At 34.5% G+C, this 13,238-nt stretch overlaps 1 protein-coding gene across 1 annotated transcript in view; it reads left to right on the top strand.

Annotated features, from left to right (window-relative positions):
- The window catches only part of LOC136028268 (protein VAC14 homolog), a 130,441-nt gene that overhangs the window by 105,676 nt on the left and 11,527 nt on the right, over positions 1–13,238 (top strand). The window contains exons 10-11 of the mRNA XM_065706003.1: positions 3,887–4,061; positions 9,898–10,016. Coding sequence (XP_065562075.1) covers positions 3,887–4,061; positions 9,898–10,016 — 294 coding nt within the window. The remainder of the gene's footprint in view (positions 1–3,886; positions 4,062–9,897; positions 10,017–13,238) is intronic.

The following is a 13,238-nucleotide window of genomic DNA, read 5'->3' on the forward strand; positions in this document are numbered from 1 at the left end:
GTTGCTGTTTTTTGTTTGTGAAACTTGTACATCGATTTTTCTCTTCGTAAAACTTGCATATTGATTTTTCTGCTCGTGAAAATCAAGATCAATACATACAAATCATGATCAGACCATAGAAATTTAGACGAATTCATAAAAATCAAGACCAAGCCAAGAAATTAAGGCCTACCACTGAAAATTATGACCAAACCGAAGAAATCAAGGCCAAATCAAAGAAATCAAGGGATCAATATGTAGAAATCTAGAGCAAGCCCATAGAAATTATGACCAACTCATAGACATCCAGATGAATTAACAAAAATCAAGAGATGAACTTCTAAAAATCCATAACAATATTTAAAAATCAATACCAATACGTGAATTCAAAACCAAACTCTAGAAATATAGATTAATGCGAAGAAATCATGACCAACCTCTAAAGATCATTACCAATACATAGAAATCCCGACGAATTCATAAAAATCAAGACCAAACTGAAGAAATCAAGGCCAACATCTAAAAATCAAGACTAACCCGAAGAAATCTAGAGGTCAATATGTAGAATTCTAGAAGAACCCCATAGAAATCAAAGCAACCTGTTGCGTCCTGATTTTTGTTGGTGTAACTTGTTGGTTGCTGATTTTTGTTTGTGAAACTTGTACATTGATTTTTCTCTTCGTAAAACTTGCACATTGATTTTTCTGCTCGTGAAACTGATTTTTTTCATGGAACTTGTTGCTTGTAGATTTTTGTTCGTGGAACTTGCTGCATGGTGATTTTTCTCTTTGTAAAACTTGTACATTGGTTTTTCTACTTGTGAAGATGATTTTGTTCATGTGATATGTTTCGTGCTGATTTTTGTTTGTGAAACTTATTGTGCATTGATTTTTATCCTCTTGAAACTTGTATATGATTTCCCTCCTGGTGAAACTGATTTGTTCATGGAACTCGTTGCGTGCTTTTTTTTGTTTGTGGAACTTTCTGTGACCTTATTTTTGTTCGTGAAACTTGTTGCACATTGATCTTTTCTCTTCGTGAAACTTTTACTTGGATTTTTTCTCCTGTTGGAACTGATTTTGTTCATGGAACTCGTCACGTGCTGATTTTTCTTTTTTTGTTCGTGGAACTTGCTGCGTGCTGATTTTTGTTCATGAAACTTGATGCATGTTGATTTTAATCTTCATGAAACTTCGTTGAACTCTTCGTTAATCTTCGTTGCAAAATGATTTTTTCTCCTCGTGAAACAGGTTTTATTCATGAAACTTGTTGCGTGCTGATTTTTATTCGTGAAACCTGTTGCATGCTCATTTTTTGTTCGTGAAACTTGTTGCATGTATATTTTTCAATCCGTGAAACTTGTACATTGATTTTTTCTCCTTGTGAAACTGATTTTGTTCATGGAACTTGTTGTGTGTTGACTATTGTTCGTGGAACCCGTTGCGTGCTGACTTTTGCTAGTGAAACATGTTTCTTGTTCATTTTATCTCTTCATGAAACTTGTACATTGATTTTTCTCCTCATGAAACTATTTTTGTTTATGGAACTTTTTGCATGATCATTAACGAGAATTCATTGCAGAACTCATAGAACTTATTGCAGTACTTCGTCTTGAAAGTACCTCAAGATGAGGTACTTCTGTCTTGAAGGAAATTGAAATCTCAAGAAGAAAAAAACGCCTTGAACAAAAGAGAAATCCAGGAAAAAACCTTGAAAGAAAAAACGCCTTGCAATAAAAATAAATCCTGAAGAAAAATATCTTTTAAAGTATTACATAGTACCGATGTTGGTACCGTCATTACGTAACATCCCACGTATGTGTTGTCATTAACTCCCCCGTGTGCCCCCCCCCGTTATTACATAACACCCTTTAACACAGATTGCGTCACGACCCTCGTGTGCACCATCACTGTGTAACACCCACGTAAACGCTGCTATTGGAATATATCAAGTGTGCACTGTCATTATGCAACATCCACGTGTGTGCCGTGCTCAGTTACAATGGGGGGTTCCCCAGGGGCCCCTGAATTCTAGCTTGCCACGCGAGATTGCGTCACTCCCAATATATCTATCAAGTCACGCAAGATTGCATCACCCTAAACTCCAATTACGTAACATGCGCCTTTACACTATATTCTCACGAAATCTTTTAAATACGAAGTGTTTTAATTAAATTATTAAAATTAAAATAAAACATTTGAAATACAATACTTTAAAATAAAACAATTAAATTTATTAAAAAATTATTTTAAATCAATTACTTTAAAATAAAAGCAAGGTTGGGTCACATCGAGGAAGGTTGCAAGGTTGTCGTCGGAATGACGCGATAGGGACGCGTTTAAAACTGGGATTATCGGGGAATCCATGTACCTGTGTTTCTTAGAAAACATTCCTTGTTTGGCACACCTACATCCTGAAGGGGTCGAAGGTATACCTGGCCGTCTTTATGGAAGCCCTGGAGGTAGTGGCTGTTTGTATTATGGGGGTACTGGTTGTTTATAATTGTTGAGGCATTGCTATTGATTTTGCATCAGGATATAATTCTGGTGCTATTGATGTTTGTATGGTAAAACCTTTGGTTTTCATTTGGAACAGACTCCATCAAAATCAGTACGTTATTCCACGGATTTTGACCAAATCGACGACTCAGTCCTGTACGAGTAGGGTTGCCACCTGGTGAGAAGATAATCATTAGATTTTAAAGATTTTTGGTTGATTTAGTACTTTTCTTCAGGAATACAGTGATTTATATGCTGATTTAGTGATTTTTATGAGGCAATATGAAAAAAAAATCACTAGAAATAGTGATAAATCAGTAGATGTGGCAACCTTGTATACGAGGGTGTGAGAAAATCGATGGTATAGCAAGCGCTTGCATGCTTCGGAATCTTAGGGATCGGTGCTCAATAAACACAGTGTAAAAATGATTCCGGTTATGGTAAGAAGTGACAAAAAAACGGCTTCTAACTATATTTACCCAACAGGGCTCTTAAAAATGCAGTGCATCTGGTAAGCAATTACCCTTAAAAAAGCTTTATATAAAATGAAAGTTTGAAATGCCATTTCACTATCAGGGTTGCCACCTGGAGCACGAAAGTGCTATTGTAGCTCTTTTTGAATCAACTGTGGTTGCCACCCTGTTCACTATCGTATTTTTTATTCAGTTACCTTTTCGTCGCTACCTGGAAAGGGTCTTCTTCTTTTAGTGTTTGTCTAAAGGTTTTAGTGAGTTTTTTTTATATTATCCCATGGACTTTTATTTGTATTTTGTGAATATTCTGGACTGCAATGTTTACATAGTTTTCTTCTATTTTTCATTGGCTGTTATTATCCTCGTTTTCTCTTCTTTGCCATCTTTTTGTAGTGCTTATGAAGCGTATTAGGTCGATTGTTCATCTAGTGCACTTGCTTCTGTTTGTGAAGAAAATGGGGAGGGGGAGCAAAAATTTATTTTTTTAGATCTAGGAAGGGCAATTTTTAAATGAATTTGCAAAAACAAAATCAATGCAAATACCAAAAAAGCTTTTTTTTCAAAATGTAGGGAGGACATTGTTTTTTTATGAATCTACAAAACAATCAATAGATATACCATAAATGGTATCTTCCGAATGTGTTTGGGGTCGGGGGTGGCGTGCACCATGATTATTAAATCATGATCTAAGAGATTATTTCTAATTATGTCTAAATTATAAAAGAAAATATTATATTCATTAAATCTGATTATAGAGAACATATAATATATAATAAAAATAGTATAAGAATAGTTTATTATATAAAAATATAATAAAAATTTCTAGGAATCACTATTGGGATCACTACATGGGAATCACTATCTTGTCTAATTTCAACTCACTAAACTTAGTTTCTACGTCTCTTTTGAATACATATTAATTGTATTCTTCTTTAGACAACTCTGTATTCTCGTGGATGCTGAGCTTATTTTTGCAAATATCGGCCAAATCCTGGAAAAAGAAAGTGACTTGGATTTCGCCAACCAAATGGCGGAGGCCTTATCGACAATACTGCTTACTGCCCCGGAATTATTCGGGCTGAGAGATAAGATTAAGTATCTTAGGACCAAGGCAAGTATCTGCTTATCTTAGAATGAATAACAATTAAAAAGAAAAACACATTAGAGTGATGACCCTGTAGAAATCTAACGACTCATTGGAAAACACTTCGTATTTAAAAGATTTCATGAGAATATAGTGTAAAGGGAGCCTTAAGCACTACCGGATTTATCAAACAGTTCAGGGAGTTGAGGGTGTTGGATTGGGAGCCTTGCGTAATCCTCCTTTTATTGTGTGAAATAACCTGCTTTCCTTCTGGAAATATTAATTCTTACAGTCCTTTGATGTCCTTGGAACCTTTAAATCTAAATTAAATCATTTGTTCAGACTATCAAACAGTTCGTGGTAACGAACTGTAGTAAGGAGCGACCCGGCTCAATAGTAACCAAAACTCTAAAAAATGGAATTTTGATACCAATAGCTACATCAAAAGAATCACATTTTAATGCTGATTTTAAATATATAAGTGTCATCAAGTTTAGTCTTACCAATCAAAAGTTACGAGCCTGAGAAAATTTGCCTTATTTTAGAAAATAGGGGAAAACACCCCCTAAAAGTCATAGAATCTTAACGACAATCACACCATCAGATTCAGTGCATCAGAGAACCCTATTGTAGGAGTTTCAAGCTCCTATCTACAAAAATATGGAATTTTGTATTTTTTGCCAGAAGGCAGATCACGGATGCGCATTTATTTGTTTGGGTTGTTCTTTTTTTCCCAGGGGTGATGGTATCGACCCAGTGGTCCTAGAATGTTGCGATAGGGTTCATTCTAACGGAAATGAAAAGTTCTAGTGCCCTTTTTAAGTGACCGAAAAACAGGAGGGCACTTAGGCCTCCTCCCATGCAAATTATTTTCTCAAAGTCAACGGATCAAAGTTCTGAGATAGCCATTTTATTCAGCATAGTCGAAAAACCTAATAACTATGTCTTTGGGGACGACTTACTCCCCCACAGTCCCCGTGGGAGGGGCTACAAGTTACAAACTTGGACCAGTGCTTACATATAGTAATGGTTATTGGGAAGTGTACAAACGTTTTCAGGGGGATTTTTTGGTTGGGGGGAGGGATTCAGAAGAGGGGGATATGTTGGGGGAACTTTTCATCGAAGGATTTGTCATGGGGGAAGAAAATCTCCATGAAGGGAGTGCAGGATTTTTTAGCATTATTTAAAAGAACAAAGAAAAAATAAATATGAAAAAAAATTTTCAGCTGGAAGTAAGGAGCAGCACTAAAACTTAAAAGGAACAGAAATTGTTACGCATATGACAGGCTCACCTCCTCTTAATACCTCGCTCTTTACGCTAAAGTATTTTTAGTAATTTCAACTATTTATTCTACGGCTTTTGTGATTCATGGGTCATTCTTAATGAATTGGGACAAAAGTTAATCTTTAGTGTAAATAGCGAGGTACTAACGAGGGGGTGAACCCCTTCATATATGTAATAGAAACATGAGAATACAGAATTTCTTCACGTAGGCTAATTTATAAGTTACGTATATCTTTTACTAATAAAAACATTCGTAAAAAATAAAAAGTTCTAGTTGCCTTTTTAAGTAACCAAAAAATCGGAGGGCAACTAGGCTTCCTCCCCCGCTCTTTTTTCTCAAAATCATTCGATCAAAACTATGAGAAGCCATTGAGCCAAAAAAAAAAATTGCAAATTTCGTGTTAATTATTCCTCTGCGGAGAGCCAAAATCAAAACATGCATTGATTCAAAAACGTTCAGAAATTAAATAAAAAAAATTGTTTTACTGTTTTTAAAAGAAGAGTTGAGAGAAAGAGTCAAACTTTAGCGTAAAGAGCGGTGTGTTGATGAGGAAGCAGCCCCTTTCATATACGAAGTAATTTCTGTTCGTTTTAAGTTTTAATGTCGCTCCTTACTTTCAGTTAAAAAAAAACTTGTTTTTTTTATTTAATTAAATAATAAGCCGACTACTTTCGATGTCCATTATCCTTCGCGATATAACTTAGGTATAGTCGAACCTAGAGTTTTTCTTATTGCGTGCGGTATGTAATTGTGTTTCCTGAGTGACAACTTCTGCCGTTTTCAGATACATTTTCATAATTTAGTAATTTTTGTGCTTCTGTCCTAGAATATTAGATTGCTAAAATTTTCAAGGCAATAACCTAGCTTGTGGCCTCGAGAGGAAAAATAGCATCAAAACTAACAAGAAAAGGAGTTAACCTCCAAATACAGTATGAAGGGAGACTTTTTTTTAAAAATACACATTATGTTTATAATGATAAAATTTGCTAAAGAAAAAAAAAATAAAAAAAATATAACAAATAGAATGAGAACGTGAGAAAGTAGGGAAGAGTGAGCCTGAAAAAAAGTAATTCTCTTATCTAGCCAGAAAGCGAATGTGGTTGAATAGATTTAGGTAAGAACTCATGATTGTATCAATACGACAATAAAAATGTATTTTATTGAACCTGCTTCTTCATAATTGTCCAGCAACTAGGAAAAACATCATAAAACATATAGAACATCGATTGAATAGGTAATGATAGAAATGTTCAGCATTAATAAGTATAGAAAATATCGTATATCTTGAACCAAACTACCACTAATTCTACTAAAAACTCATCTCAGTACAAAGCAACTGAGACGACCACAGTTACGTACACACTTCCTCCACACAAATCAGGTTAAGGCCTCACTATTTAATCTTTTCGGCTAAATTCTAGTTTATCTTTTAAGAATTTCCTCAGTCCTTAACCCTTTGTGTTAATCCTTTCTTAAGATTTCTTCTCGTGCCTTTTGAAGATGTTCCTCTTTCGTTTCATTCCAGTTTCATTTTGTTTCTTTCATTCCCAAAAAAAAATCGATTTTAGGCAACCTATCATCTGGAAGATGTGACTCAACCTTGTTTTTATTTTAAAGTAATTGATTTTAAATATTTTTTTAATTAATTTAATTGTTTTATTTTAAAGTATTTTATTTCAAATGTTTTATTTTAATTTCATTAATTTAATTTAAATATTTAAATATTTCACTTTAAAGTATTTTATTTTTATACCTGAAACTTACTTTTCTTATCACCCCAGAAAGTTGGATCGAACCACATCTTAGCCTATTACTTTATGAGCTATTCTATGTGTAGTTTTTCTTTTTTGGCTATCCACCTGGGGCAAAGCAAAATTAGGTCACCCTTAAAGGGGTGGGAATAAGGAAGGGAGGGTGGGAATAAGTCATAAGGAAAGATTTGAAGCAAATTGGAACTTCGTGGGAGGAGGTAATGATTGACGCTGAGGCGACGAAGAACGCTGTGTTGGTCTCAAGCAGCTTAGTGCTACATTGAGCTTGTGTTATTAGTAACAGTAATAGTAGTGTTTGTGAAGCTTGTTTCTTATAAACAAGGCCGTAACCAGGGGGGAGGGGCTAGGGGTGTTGACCCCCCCGCCCCGAAATGTTTGTCTGACTCGTAAAAACGTAACGAAAATGGGTATAACAGAATATATGGGTTTTGACGGTTTCTTGTAGCCCCCCTTCCCGAAAAAAAAAACGGCCCTGCTCATGTATCTAGTCCTAAACGTTTTATAGTTTGGTTCTCCTTAACCATTTCCAAATGAGTCTCAGGAATGTAGTGAGATCTGTCTAAAGGAATGGTTCTTTTGATTTCTTGGGTAATTTTGTGACAAACTGCTCAATCACATTTGTGACAATTACGAAATTAGGGAATACTCCTCTTGATCGTTTAATAATTTTACTGAATTGTTCTGGAAACTACATTAATATGTGCAAATTCTAGTATTTTGGCCTGCAACCAAAATTTTCTAACATGCTCTATACTTTTCTGACCGTGCTCCCCTTTGTTGTGTGAATTAACCTGCATGTCTTGTTGAAATAATAATTTTGACAGTCCTTTGATGACCTTTAAAGACCTAAATCTAAGTTATATCGGTGGTCCCGATTGTAAAATAGTAGGCTACCTATAATCGGTGTTGACTATTCTTTGTCATCTAACTCGGACATATTTGTGACTTGACTTTTAAATTTTTGTGATATAAAATTGTGTTTCCTGAGTGACGACTTTTGCCGTTTCTTGAAATGACTTTTTTTTTAATAAATTTTCACAATTTGATAATTTTCGTGTCTCTGTCCTAGAAAATGTCTCTGTCCTAGGAAACCAGGACGTCCTTGAATGGTTGGGACAATGTCGTTAAGAAAGATTTAAGGGTAATTGAGACTTCTTGGGAGGCTATAAATAGGGAGGCTGTGGATACATTGGAATGGAGAAGGAGTGTGCGTAGCTGTTTTAGCCTCCTGCGGCTTTGTGCTATATATATATATATATATATATATATATATATATATATATATATATATATATATATATATATATATATATATATATATATATATATATATATACTACTACTACTACTAATAACTCACTGCAGCACCAAGCCGCCTGAGGCCAACACAGCTACGCACGCTCCTCCTCCAACCTAATCTATTTAAAGCCTCCCTCTTTACACCCTCCCAGGAAGTTCCCATTTCCTTTAAATCCTTATTTATGACATCCTTCCAACCCAGACAAGGACGACCTGCTTTCCGTGTAGCCCCAGACGGTTGGCCAAAAAGGACAATCTTCGGTAATCTGTCATCCTTCATCCGTAGAACGTGGCCTAGCCATCTCAACCTTTCTTTCATTATAGCCCCAGAAAGCGGGATTGAACCACACTTTTCGTACAACCTACTGTTTGAAATACGGTCAGTCAGCCGGGTACCCAGAACAATCCGTAGGCAATTTCTCTGGAAAACATCTAGTAAATTTTCATCTGCTTTTCGGAGTGTCCATGCTTCAGAGCCATATTTGACCACTGTCATCACTGTAGCTTCCAATATTCTAATCTTGGTTTGTAGGCTTATCTTTCTATTCTTCCAAACTTTTTTTAACTGTGAAAAAACACCCTGAGCTTTAGCTATTCTACTTTTAACATCTTCACTGCTCCCACCATCTTTACTAATAATACTACCAAGGTAACTGAAGCTCCCAACCTGATCAATCTTTTCGTTACCTAAGGTCACCTGTTCATCTTCACTTATTCCTAACCTTAGTGACTTAGTCTTCTTAACATTAATTTTCGAGCCTATTTTAGCACCCTGAACTCGTAAAACCTCTAAAAATTCATTCATTTTGCTCACACTTTCATCTAATATGCTTAAATCATCAGCATAATCTAAGTCCAGGAGCGTTCTTCCTCCCCATTTGATTCCATGGTCTCCAATTGCCTTTCCTGTGCTCCTTAAGACGAAGTCCATCAAAATGATCCATATAAAGGGGGATAGAACACAACCCTGCTTAACTCCTGATTTAATACAAAACCAGTTGCTAACCTCATTTCCTACCTTAACCGCAGCAGTATTATTCTCGTACATAGCGCAAATCACTTTAATGTATTTTTCTGGTATACCATATAACGATAAGACCTTTGTTAACGCTGTTCTATCAACAGAATCGAAAGCTTGCTCATAATCGATAAAACTAAGGACCAAAGGTGTTTGACAACGAAGGGACTTCTCAATTATTAACCTAAGAGTGAAAACATGGTCGACACATCCTCTACCTTTTCTAAAACCGCATTGTTCTTCCCTTAAAACTTTGTCTACAGCATGTCTCAGTCTAAAAAGTATCATATTACTCAGTAATTTGCTACCTACAGAGACCAGACTAATGCCTCGATAATTCCGACATTCACTCTTGTCACCTTTCTTATACAGTGGTTTAATATATATAAATACGTGCTACCACTACTATTTTCTAGTCGATCAACTATACCAAATCAATGCTTCACTCATATCAATTGTTTTTCTATTAACGATTTTTTTATTTTTAGGAAAGTTGTGAATTGTTTTGCACGTTGTACCGGTCATTTAGTCATAACCCGATTGCTGCCTTGTCGTTATGTCTTCTTAGTCAAAACTATGAACATGCCAAGGATCTCGTGATGTATTAGTATCCTTTTGAGTATTTTGATTCATGTTTCTGTTTTCTAAGTCACTGAATAATTAAACAGTAGGCATATGTGCAGGAATTAATGGAGGAATATCTCCTAAAAAAGATATGCGGGAGTGCAGAAGAAGGAAACAAATCTGGTCATTTTTGGCTTGTAAACTGTGGCTGCCTAAAACGTCGTAGCTATGTGTAATCTTTTATATTTTGTATAAAGCATTTTCAAGCCTGAATCTTTTTCTTTCTTTTTTTTTTTATGCGACTATTTCAAAGGCATAGCGCTTGTGGTCCATTTAAGGTCCTTAAAAATACAAGTCCAAAAATACAGAAAGTTAGAAAAAATTTACAAAACAAAGAATGAGGCGTGGTTCAAACCTAAACTTTAACTGTTGTTAAGTAGGAGAATTTCGAATATATACCTCGAACGAGTCAGTTTGGAGTCATTTAAGAGTCAGTTTGAGCAAATCTTAAAATAGCCACGATAGTAAAAAAGGAAGAATTCTTTGCTGGTTTTGATTACAATACTTTGGTTTAAATGACAATGTATAACATAAAGATGGGAGAAAATTGTGTTTTTTTTTTGTTTGTTTTTTTTTGCTTTTGTGTGCGATTTGGAACCATGTTATTAAGTAGATTCTAGTATTTACTCAGTTATTTAGCCTCAAATATAATGATAAATATAAATATAATAATGATAATAATTAAATATAAGTATAGTAAATATAATAAATAAAAAAGTAATAATAAGCATAAAATATAATAATTAAATACAATAATGAATTGTCATAATTAACAATGATCTTTAATAATAAGTCATTCAGTGTCAATGCTGAAAGTACTTTACCCGGCCTTTTGTTTATTTATTGAAACAAAATACTTATTTTTGAGGAAATTCCTAGAAATGCATTAGGTTAAAGGTATATTGACTGTTAAACTAAAAAAAAAAAAGACAAAAAAAAAAGGTGGGCTTATTTTCAAGACTGGCTTAATGTATCTCAATGCGCTTTAAATGTAAATAAAGTAACATTAATATTGATGTTATTTATTCCACATTAATTCCACATCAAAGCATTCTACTTTGATTCCATTATCCACATTTATTATTAAATAGTTAGTGGGTGTAAAACTAAATTATTAAATTAAAACTAGTATTGATAAAAAAAATCAATGTAAAATAAAATCAAAATTAATATTTTTATCGTTTGTATAAAATAAGAATTTCCCTTTGGTGTGTTACTATTCTTCAGTAGACCATGGGTCGGCAACCTTTTATTGTAAAAGGGCCAAAATTACGCGGAGTTTTTACGCGGTTTGCACTTAGGTTACATGTCATTACACTGTAATGTAGTGTGTTAGGTATACTATAATGATTAGAGTATATCTACAATATTTATTTACAAATATTTTAGGTTTAAAAATAAAACGCATAATGTATATTTTTGTGACATTTATTATAGTTAGTACTATCAATGAGATTTTTGTTGTTGCATTTGACTTAGAGTTTTTTTGTTGTTTTTTTTTCATTAGCTTGCATTTTTGTAGTAGAGACGTGTAGTATTGCCTCTAAATGTATATCTGATAACAGTGTTTGTTTTTTTGATAATTCGTATTTGAAAAAGATTGCTCACAAGTATATGTACTACCAAATATAGTAATTATTTGATGAGCAAACCGTTTTAACTCCATAGAAACCCACCATGTTGGTTTTTTTCTTAAAAGCTATTTTAAGTGTAGTATCACTTTTCAAATCTATTCCGTTGATTTGCAAATCACTTGGTACATTATGCGAAGAGGTTTTCGGACACATACATCTTACGTGAGATCTTTTTGAAATCAGCAAACCGGTTTTCAACCTCAGCTTGAAGTTGTATTAATGCGCTTTTCATTTTAGAATTATGCGAAACAAAATTTATACCAGCGTTTTCTGCTGCTTTTTTGTAATTTGGGAAATGATCGAGCTTTGTTTCATCGATATAGTCGATAGATAATGTTTGCCATATCAAATGCCTTAACATCTGATACATCTGGCATATCAATTTATTTTCTCCTTGTAAACGTGTATTGACTAGACTCAGTTCTGTGGTCAAATCGGCTAAGAACCCAAGATCTAAAACCCACTGGTTGTTGTAAAGTTCAGGTATTACCTTTCCTTACATTTCCACTTGCAAATTTCTTAACAGAAAAAAACAGTGAAGAACTGATCCTTAGCTTAGTCCAGATACTTCACAGTAATGCATCACGTCACAATATTCAGCATCCTTATCTTCCAAAAAAATTTAAAACTGATTGTGAGTTAGCCCATTTTTTCGTATAAAATTAATAGCAGATATAACGGTATCCATTGTTTCTCTCCACGATAAAACCTTGCAACACCAAACTTTTTGATGGACAATACAGTGAAATGTTTACTTAACTTCAGATCCATACTAGAAGTTTTCTTTTGACTCTTCCAACGACACCTTTATTATCACTACTCCTGCTTTTTCTGCCGTCCGTGGTGATGCTGGTTAATTTATCCCAGCTCAAGCCCTATGAAACCAGAGCTTGTTCGAAGTGCTGAAATAAGTCTTCCTCCTTTTTAGTTCCATTAAAACCGCATATTTTAAATAACTACACATATAGATGAAAGTTTTTATCAATCCATCGTACGAACATTAGACAGTTCTGTATGCGACACGTCCATACTTTTGTCCATGGCAAAAGAGGAGTACGTAAAATTCTGTGCTTCATCCTAAAGCTGTTCACACAATTTAACCCCCAATTTAGATAACTTCGAAGACCACACTGCCTTTCCATGACGAAAATATAACTAAATTTCAGCCCCCAAGTCTTCGGTACGGAGGACTCACGCTCTAGCAGAGAGACTAATGTTTTAAAAAATGATTTTCTGTTCCGGGGATACTTCCTCCGCAATAGCTAAGACACACTCTTTGACATGTCCACCGTTGGTGAATGGGTGACCTTGCTTTGCTATTGTTTCCGCTATTTTGTAGCTGCCACGTACAGCTGATTTGCTTCTGTCTTTGAAGTTGTAACTTTGAAAATCTTCAAAGATACAACTTTGAAGATTTTCTGCCGATTTTTGAGTGATGATTTCAAGTTAATATGATTATGTTTTTCGAGATTCACTTCAAGACAGTCAAGTTTAGTTTTATGATCAGTATCGTAATATTGCTTCAAGTTCTATTCCTTTACTACGGAAATACTCTTTTGGCTGATTAAATA

Source organism: Artemia franciscana, chromosome 6 (genome assembly GCF_032884065.1).
Source record: "Artemia franciscana chromosome 6, ASM3288406v1, whole genome shotgun sequence".
Lineage (NCBI taxonomy): Eukaryota > Metazoa > Arthropoda > Branchiopoda > Anostraca > Artemiidae > Artemia > Artemia franciscana.